The sequence below is a fragment of the Stylophora pistillata genome, chromosome 1 (genome assembly GCF_964205215.1).
Source record: "Stylophora pistillata chromosome 1, jaStyPist1.2, whole genome shotgun sequence".
In the NCBI taxonomy this organism is placed as follows: Eukaryota; Metazoa; Cnidaria; class Anthozoa; order Scleractinia; family Pocilloporidae; genus Stylophora; species Stylophora pistillata.
In genome coordinates, this window is record NC_142519.1 from 1,710,260 (window position 1) to 1,720,303 (window position 10,044).

The 10,044-nt window shown below is 36.9% G+C and overlaps 1 protein-coding gene across 1 annotated transcript; it reads left to right on the forward strand.

The window, feature by feature from the left end:
- Positions 1 to 738: 738 nt before the first annotated feature.
- LOC111345792 (high choriolytic enzyme 1) lies at positions 739 to 9,290 on the forward strand. The gene is made up of 10 exons (XM_088730429.1): positions 739 to 822; positions 1,667 to 1,798; positions 3,789 to 3,918; positions 4,264 to 4,355; positions 4,730 to 4,950; positions 6,619 to 6,688; positions 7,034 to 7,072; positions 7,769 to 7,900; positions 8,344 to 8,582; positions 9,122 to 9,290. The coding sequence occupies exons 1-10, from the start codon at positions 759 to 761 to the stop codon at positions 9,197 to 9,199; spliced, it is 1,197 nt and encodes a 398-aa protein (XP_088586555.1). The 5' UTR covers positions 739 to 758; the 3' UTR covers positions 9,200 to 9,290.
- The last annotated feature ends 754 nt before the right edge of the window (positions 9,291 to 10,044 follow it).

Sequence of the window (10,044 nt, forward strand, 5' to 3'; positions counted from 1 at the left end):
CTTGATTAAGGTCAAATGAAGGACGTGATCCGAAAATTTTACAGATAGGCAAGAATGTGATTTGAACTTGTCCCTATAAAATTCATTGCGCGAAAAATTTTGTTTAAGTGTACCTGAGTCATGAATCTTTCTCAAATTCGTGCGTGAAATGAGATCACACCCTTTGCTACCCTGTTAATTCTCAAGTTCATCGAATAAAATCAAGTTTGATCATTTTAACTTGCCGTGACTCATCCGACTGAGGACCGCAAATCATTTCGTACGTGAGGTATCGTTTATACGAGGCTAACGTTTTTGAAAAGTTAATTTTAATTTCCCATTTTTTTCTAAAGAACTTGAGAATTCGTGATATCCTTTGTGCAAAGCAAATAAAATAGAACAAAAGAGGGAAAGTTTTTGGCAAATACTTCCACCTTGTTTTGTAAAGAATTCATGAAATTAAATTAAATGGTCTGAAAACGCTGTTCTTTTCTAAAGTTGCTATATTCAAGCCATTGTAATTGCATGATTTAGCAGTCATTAAATCAACAATATAATTGAATTATATTGAAATAATGAGGGATGCACCTTTGCAAATACTTTTAAATTACTAAATGATTTTGTGAATTGAGTGAAAAAGCACAAAACAGGGCAAGGTTCAAGTGTCGATAGTCAAATATTGTTAATGGCTGTTTTTACTCTGAGCAGGTGTAAAAAGATTGATTCCTATTTAATCGGCGTCGATAATCACCAGTTTTATTATAATCACGAAGATCATCATGAAGGTTATCGTGTTTTTTAACTTCTTGTGGTTTGCCTCAGTTTTGGCCTCCTCTCCAGAAGGTATGGATAACATCAATTACTGCTGGCTTTGTTACCTTCTTTAACAGCAGCAGTATAGAAAACTTGTAAAGGCAAGTTAATGCACAATAACGTACAAGCCGTATAATGTGACTCACTGGAGGACTCACGGAATTATGAAAAAAAAAAATTATCTCAGTAGCATTTGGGCGTTAATTCATTCGGTTGTTCTTTCCACTGTCGAGCAACTTAAGATTGTAATGAGTTTCATGTCGTCCTGTCAAAAGAGCATGAATAGTAAAGTGAGATGGTTTGAAAAAAATATTACGCAACAACAACAAAAACTCCTCGTATCTGAAGTGAAAGATGATCTTTTCCAAAAAAGGGGAAGCAGAACTGCCTCGTGTGAATACAAACATTTCTATTTATAACAACGACAAAAAAAACCTCATGAATGCGTCGGCATAGTTTTGTTTTTAGTTTTACAAAGGACAGAATTCGTGCCTTTATAGGATAACATCGTGAATAAAAAACGTTCGTTAAAAACGAAGAAAACATTTTCAAAAAAAAGTTAAGACACCTTCCCTCTTATTCTTAGAGAACGAAACCTTTCTTCCCTTTATGATAAAAAAAAGTTTCAGTGATTACTCAAAACGGCCAACTCTGTGAATACTGCAATCGGCAGTTTACGCCGTTATTATCTACGGTTTACCAGAAACACCGAATTGCTAAATGTAACCGAGGAAACGAAGCCATTGAATAAAAAAATTTCAGAACTCACTCCGCCTACCTTTGGAAATAAAAATAGTTTCGAAGAACCAATAGAATTTAGCTCATACTAAGGATGGTCTGCCTAATAACCATTGTAAATGTTATTCTTTGCCAGAAAATTTGAATACCAGAGATGCCGAACTATTTGAAGGCGATATGAAGCTTTTACCAGGCCAGGCCAGAGGTTCAACGCCCGGAAGATTGTGGCCGAATGGGATCTTAGTGTATCAAATTGAATCAGATTTAAGTAAGTGATATAAGAGTACGTAACATCTTCCCCTTGCCTCTTCGGCCTCCTTCAACAATAAATTAAACGCTAACACACCAGGGCTCAATAGACATATTTTCGCGCTATCTTTGGGCAGATTTGCGTTAAATGGTAGTATTAGTAACATTGCCTATGTTGCAATTAGCGGATTGACGGGATTAAGATAAAATGTACGATACCTTACGTATTTATCCAACTTCAACTTCAACTTCAACTTTACTTTATTTAGCACTCAAGTTTTAGTTACAGTATTAACATAAAAAAACGGGAAAGGATACATATGTAAAAAATTAAAGGTAACAGTGTTCCATAGTTCGCGCATGGAGGTTAAGAAAACCGCGAAGTTATCGAGTGAGCCTCCATCTCTTTTGGATTCACATAGAAGAAACTGGGAGTAGGGGGACGGATTACTTAATTAAAAGCTAGAAGAATTGTGGAAGACTTAGGTTTGAGATAACTTGAATGATAGATAGTTTTAGCACTTTTGATTTGTGGAAACTTAGCTTTGATATTGCTGAGATAGATTAAAGTTTTTAACACTTTTGGAGAAAGCAAATTGATTTAGGTCTTTAAACTTGTATGGCAGTTCATGCCAAAGATCAATAGCCATAAATGATATCATTCGTTTGCCAGTATTTATTTTTACTCGAAACTTGTGAAGATTTTGTTCGACCGCATACCTGGTGTTAAAATTATGTACGTTAAAAGAGTGGTTAAAGTGGTTAAAGTGGTTAAAGAGTGGTTAAAGGTGGTTAAAAGTGGTTAAAAGTGGTTAAAGAGTTCTGGGAAAGCACCTTTATGCCATGCATGAATAAATTTGAGAGCATATAAGCGAGATATGTTAGCTACCGTTAACATTTCCAAGATATTAAGTAGAGGCAGTGCACTATCGGTATTTTTTCCAGATAAAGTTCCAAAGAACATTAACCTAATAACATGATTTTGCTTTGTTTGTATTTTATGCAAATTCGTCTTGCTGGTGCTGCCCCAGGTAACAATAGCGTACGAAATGCAAGGATAGTTAAGATTATAATAGATCTGCGCGCGTAAGTGGTTTCGAGAGGTAGATAATGCCTCAACTTAAAGATTACTCCTGCATTCCGTGAAAGCTTAGCGCACACATATGAGATGTGATATTTCCGAGTTAAAGCACTATCGATCATTACTCCTAAATATTTAATGCGGTCCTTCAATTCTAAGGAGTGGCATGATCCATCTCGGTTAGTTATCTTTATATTAACATTTATGCTCTCTTTCCTTGGGGATTTTACAATCATGTAATTGGTTTTCTTTAAATTTATCGATAGCTTGTTTATGTCGCACCATTCCTTGAGTTTTTTTAGTTCTACATTCATTTGCATTTCTAATGATTGTATATCTTTTGCAGAAGCAAACAAGTTAGTATCGTTCGCAAAAATCTTAAATGAAAGGAACTCAGAGAAATTAGGGAGGTCGTTAATGAATATCAAGAATAGGAAAGGGCCTTAACGAACTACCTTATCCAGAAAGTCTTCTCTTTCTCTCCCATGTATTCTAAACGACTTTACTGAAGAATGAAAAAAAGCCTTTGACTGGTGGCAACGAATAGCTAAAAGCCTAAAGTCACAAAGTAAAACGTGATATAGAAATCAACTTTACTTGCATTTTAACAAATGGTTTAGTGATCAAAGCATGCTGTATTACATCTGAAACGTCTCATGAATATTTTTAGGAAAAAGGTATCATTAGTTACAGCGCATTTTCCCACAGTTTTTCAATTTGCTGTATTACATTGGGATGTTAAATGCTTATGCTTCGTCACACCAGATAGAACCGACAAAACCTCTCATAAGGCGAACAAATCGTCCCTAGGGAACCTATTGGAGTTAAGGGCTGTTGTTGTCTTTCAGAACAAAAATACGTCTTTCGTTTTTGATAACTTTTTATGAAAGCTGGCCTGGAACTCTTATCTCTTACTCCTTTTTGTTAGGTTCTCAGCCCCAAGCAATGTCTGGAATAAACAGTGCTATGAGAGACTGGACGACGAAAACAAAGGGCTGTATCAAATTCAAGAAAAGGACTTCAGAGACAGCATATGTATCATTTTTTAAGGGTGGTGGGTAAGTCTACTTTACTTCAGGTCAACAAATCACCGTTTAGTATTGATGTCAAATCTTTGATTTTACTTGTATCGCCAGTATGATTGAATAAAGGCACGAAATTAGCATCAACGATTGATTTCAGAGGAAATTTCTCGCGGATAAGTCGATAATTTCTGAGTACGCTACCTACATTTTTCCAATACTGAGCAACATGGAAGGAAGTATATAAGTCAAAGTGAAATTCCGTGGCATTTGGCACTCTTCCGCAATATAAGTTTATAGATAAGAAGTTTGAATATATTTGGCTTTATTTGCAGAAAATCACCTCTTAACTCTGTAACAGCTCCGTATTTTATTTAACAGATGCTGGTCTTACGTAGGACGAACTGGGAGAAAGCAGCAATTGTCCTTGGCGGGTGGATGCTGGAGAAAAGGAACTGTAATCCATGAAATTGGTGAGATGTTCAAACTTACCTTATTGTCTTGTTAACTTTTCTTCATCCTGAATTTGTTTATGGTATTCATGAGCGACTTTCAGATACACGATATTTTTTGTGTCGCAACATTTGGTTTCTTTCAGTAACTTAAATGACATTTAAATCGAAAGAAGCTCCAAATCCGAAGCTTATCGACAACTTAGAATGATGAACAAACCATAATGTATTCAGCCACTGTGCAGGCAATTTGCTCGTCTATAGCTGCGGCAGCTTAAACTTCTCAAATTCTTATTCCAAAATTCTATCTACTACACAAATCACAAAGTCCTCTCTGTGTATTTCAGATCATCAGCTCCATATTCAAAATCGTCTTCTATTTTTTTTCCTCTTAGGTCACGCTCTTGGCTTTCTTCATGAGCAGTCTCGTCCCGACCGCGATAATTACGTGGACATCAAGTTTGAAAATATCCAATCAGGCAAAGAAAATAATTTCCGAATTTCGAACAGTATAAACTCGCTAGGAACACCCTATGACTATGGATCCATCATGCATTATGGCGCGAGGTACTTCTCTAAAAATGGACAGCCAACAATTGTCCCAAAGAAACCAGGAGTGAGTAGATTATAAAGAACCAGGTTTCCTACCATTTTTTACCTGAATTTATATCAAAGACGCCACTGAAGCAGACGTTAGGTAGTTCATTAATTCCTCGGTAACGTTTTATGAGAACTATGGTTTAATGTGACAAGTTATACTATCAATTGAAAAACAAAGAAACTAGAAAAACAGCTTTTCTCTTTCGGGGTAAATTAATTACAGTTTTACAAGGTTAACAAAACAAGAGGCGCCCTTAAAGCGGAAACACATGTTCGCCTCGAGTAACCTTTAAAGCTTTACGGAGAATTTTTCCTTTGAAATCGGCAAGCACCTCGACCGTGTTACAAGCGGAAATACATATCTAAGGCGGTCAACATCTATGATCTATTCAATTTTCAATATTAAGAGATACATCCTCTAAGAAACCTTATACCTAACCTGAAGGTCACAACCCAAGTCGCCGGCCAAAATTAAACACGAGTCGAGTCAAGAACTCCTATGTTTATCGGTTAAATCTTAATTAGAACATAGCTAGCAGAGCCGCGCAATCACATTCAATATACGTAAGCGTGCCCAAAATCCCGACAGTGCACGCTGACAGCGTCAGCAAATCGCTTCGCCAGAAATTTTTTTTTGCGCGAGCGGCCAATGTTAGCGCGGGGAAAAATAATATATTTCGCGACAGTAATGGATACAAACAGAAACTCGGCCTACTAGTCCGAAAACGAAGACAATGTTTGGACCTTTTCCCTTGGGCTAGAGTTCTTAAATGAGGCAGAAAAAGAGAAAAACAACGGAAAAGGAGACTCGGCATCAGCGCCGTCACAATTCGCTTCAACTGATATTGTTGTCGGTTTTTCGCGTCGGATTTGATGCACAATTACACCGGCTATGTTCTAAAACAATTGGTTCATGCTTTCAGCTGTACACTATCGAGTTATGGAGCACGTGGGAAGTTTGGAGAGTGCTCTAGAAGCTAGAGTTGCCCTCGGCTATCGCCTCGGTCAACTCTTACGCTTCTTTCGTGCTATCCAAACTTCCCGCGTGCTCCATAACTCGATAGGGTACGCTAAAGGATGAACCAATTGTTAAATATAACCCAGTTGTGTAAGTAGTATTTTTTACTAGAATTTTTACTACTTTTACTTTTATAACTTAGCCGTTGTTATTTGAGAATTGTAGTTTTTTTACCTTAATATGAATCAATGAAGGGGATTATTATTAAGCACGATTACAGTTAAAAACCACAACATCTTATTAGACGTCATAACTCTATTGAAAGACAAGATAAAGCACGCACTGTAATACAATGATGCATAAGACCCAATAATAAAAAAGTCATCATCGTCTATTCAGTAAACGGTTTAAACTCGGGGATAACATGTGAAAGTGTAGTGTGATCGTCCAGGTGAGAGCAGTCCTGAGAAGGACTGTTGTCGGTGGTAGTGACTGACGTTTCGACAACCTGTGCGGTCCGCACAGGTTGTCGAAACGTCAGTCACTACCACCAACAACAGTCCTTCTCAGGACTACTCTCACCTGGACGATCACACTGCACTTTCTCGTCGTTTATTGCCAAATTTAAAGTTCAAATTCATCATACTTTTGTCATTATTTTGGACAATGGAAGCTGTAGACGCTCTTCAGTTTCTAAATAAATATCCGTTATTTTATTCTTTCTAGGTAACTATTGGTAACCGAATAGGTCTCAGTCCTATCGATATTAGGCAGATGATGTTGCTTTACAAATGTGGTGAGTCAAAAGAGTCCGTTACTATATTAAGTTAAGGTTTATAACTAACGGTTTTTTCATATACACCAAAATGTTAAAACGTCTTCTTAACAAACGTAAATGCAGAATGAAATATATTGATTTCACCGGAGTATCGAGGGATAAGGAAGCTTGCATTGAGAAGTCAGCACTTCTGTCCAACAATCAGAGAAATATTTACTGTGTTAAACAGACTGCTAATTGTTATCTGTTTAGCGAGTCAAGTCAAACATATTTTTGCACAAAACCTCGTCTTAACTTGGCAGAACTAATGTTCTTTAATAAGTTGAATGGGTAATATTTCTGAATATTTCTTTTTTCTCTCAGGTGCTCAGCCACCTCCAGCAACCATTCCGCCCTCTGCATGTAAGTTTAAAATGCATGCACAGAAACAATCATTAAGGCTCTCCAAAAATGAATTCCATCTACTATTTAACAAATGGTAAACACCACAGCGTACACTATTGAGTTATGGATGCACGCAGGAGGTTGCTAAGCACGAAAGAAGCGTAAGAGTTGCTCGAGGCGATAGCCGAGAGCGACTCTAGCTTCTTGAGTGCTTAGCAAACCTCCCAAGTGCATGCATAACTCAATAGTGTACGCTGTGGTGTTTACCATTTGTTTTATAACATAACATTGATACATTGTAGCTAAAGAGTTCCCTTTTATTTAACAAATCTTAGGCGACCAGAAAAAACAAGCGCGCGCGTAAAAATAGTCTTTGCATTTGCTCACGTCAGCAGCGTAAACCCATGGGCAAATGGGGGACGCTAAATTGACCAATCAGAGCGCGCGCTTTACTTTGGTTATGTTATAATTGTCTTTGAATATACACAAGGTGCATTTTCTTGAAATAATTTTTTTTCCAGTACTTGTGAACTTAGTCATGCAATCGACTTAAAGAATCGTATTTGTTTCATTGAGTCTGTAACCTTACCAACCTGGTAGCCTTGTTTAGGAACAAAAAATAGTAAACTATAAGATCCTGGGATCGAGCACATTTAAATAAACTATTAGAGGGCTAATACTTATGTCTCGTCTTGATAATTTTCTTAAATGCAGCTTTTTCGTGCAACTTTGAGAACAAGTGTGGATTCAAACAAAACATAAATGACAAATTCGATTGGACAGTAAGGTCGGGCTCTACTCCATCCAGGAACACTGGCCCAAGTGGAGACCACACCACAGGACAAGGTTGTATTTTAATCAGTAGATCAGTTTCTAGTTTACCAATTCTAGACTTGTCATCAGGTTTGACTCGTCAATTCGTCCCAACCTTGGAATGTTGAAAGGTTATACGTGCACGCAAAATCTTTATCTTGAAAATTTTAGCGCGGTAAACAGTTTTCCGCTCTTTTGTTCTCTGATATCACTCAAACTATTACCTCTCTTTCTAACAAATTAAATTCCTAAACTTAAAATCCCGAAGAACAGACAAAAAACGATTACATCATACCATTCACCAAAGCGCTCTCTGTAATTCAACACTGAGACATTCGACCGTAAATCAGAAGGGAGGAATACCTAACGAAGAATTTGAATTTCTGCTTTTTCCCGTGTGTCAATATGATATTATGCCGGCATTTTGATGTTTGCAAGAGTTGATGAAGGACACTCTACATCTCTACATTTTATAGGAAAGTACAGTTTCATCGAAACTTCAAGCCCACGACGGAAAGGTGACAATGCCATAATGTCCCGAATGGTCACACTCTCTGGAAAGTCTTGCCTAAGGTTTTATTACCATATGTACGGAGCGGATATGGGCACTCTGAGGGTTAAACTATGCAACACGGTGTTATTTGAGAAATCTGGGGACCAGGGAAACAGATGGGAAATGCACCAAGTTCGTCTTTCTGGGAGAGGTTCATTCGAGGTAAGTTTTTGTTTAATTCTTTAGGAATATGATAACCGAAAGCCACATGTTTTATATTGGCAAAGTAGCATACGTAGCTGAGGCTGTCTGCGCCTGAAAACTTGAAGAGTTCTGAAAGGAGTCTGAAAATACAAGATAATCATAAGGAGACCTAACGTCCGCTATTATTCTCTTCGTTACCTTGTAGCTGACATAACTTGCATTAAAAAAAAAAATCTAAGACAATCACTATTTGCAAGTCCTGCTTCTGAGCAGCATGGATCCTAAGAATTCGCTAGTCTACTTTAAGGCGCGAGCCACTCTGTTAAACTTATATATCTTCCGTCTTTTTAATTTTTGATCATTCATTTATCTCTCCTTGCATGAAAAAATTGTTCTAATTTTTATCTCTTTCATTAATGTTATTATTAAGGTAGTTGTCGTTAGCCTTCTCAGTAATAGTAACTTTTTGCTGCTCATCCTATTTAAAATTCCGACAACCGATCGAAACCTGCTAAAGTCTTCATTTGTTCCGTTGTATCATTTTTTTCCTCTTTCAGCTGAGTTTTGAGGGAATAAGAGGGAACAGCTATAGAGGAGATGCAGCAATCGACGATATAACTGTATATGACTGCTAAGTCTAAAGTCAAAGCTCCAACGGGTATATTGAAAAATCAATGCTGGGATAAATGTAGATGATGGGATAGAAATAAAATGACTAACACCTGAGCTGCTCTTCTGTCTTGTGACTTAAACTCGTAAGGATCAATAATGGTAATAACACTAAGTTCAGTTTGGTCTGTAATCATACATGTACGAGTCATTTTATCAAAATCGGACGATTGCGAAGCAGTCCGATTTTGTTAACCAATTGATTAAAAACTATGACATAATTGGAGAAAAAAACTAAACACTGGTTATTTACGCCAAATGGCTCGAGAAACCATGTTGTTACTTTTTCGTAATTTGCATGTAAAAAGCATTACACAAAATCAAGACAGACGAAGTTTTGACAGCGAGCACACGCTATTTGTAATTTGCACACGTGTTAGAACTTTGCACTCGTGTTACAGGAATATGAATATTATTATTATTATTATTATTATTATTATTATTATCATTATTATCATGAAGAAGAAGAAGAAGAATGGTTTATTCGAGGCAGCATGGACTGAATTGCTCAGGTTTACAATGTATAGAAGGGGAAATTTTATAAATATAATTACAAAATTACTTGCATGCTTACAATAAGAATCCTACGACTGCGAATATAAAATTTTAGAATTAGCGCAGTTGAATTGCAAAAAAAAAAACTGCACATTTATCAATAAAAGTGTCACGACACCTATTGGTCTTACATGGCTTTACAAGGTATGGTCTAGCATTCCTGATGGATGTCCTTAGTTGGTCTCTCGTTGAAAGGAATAAGAGGATGCAGAACATCAAGGGGGTTATGTACAATTTTGTTAAAGTTTTTTACATA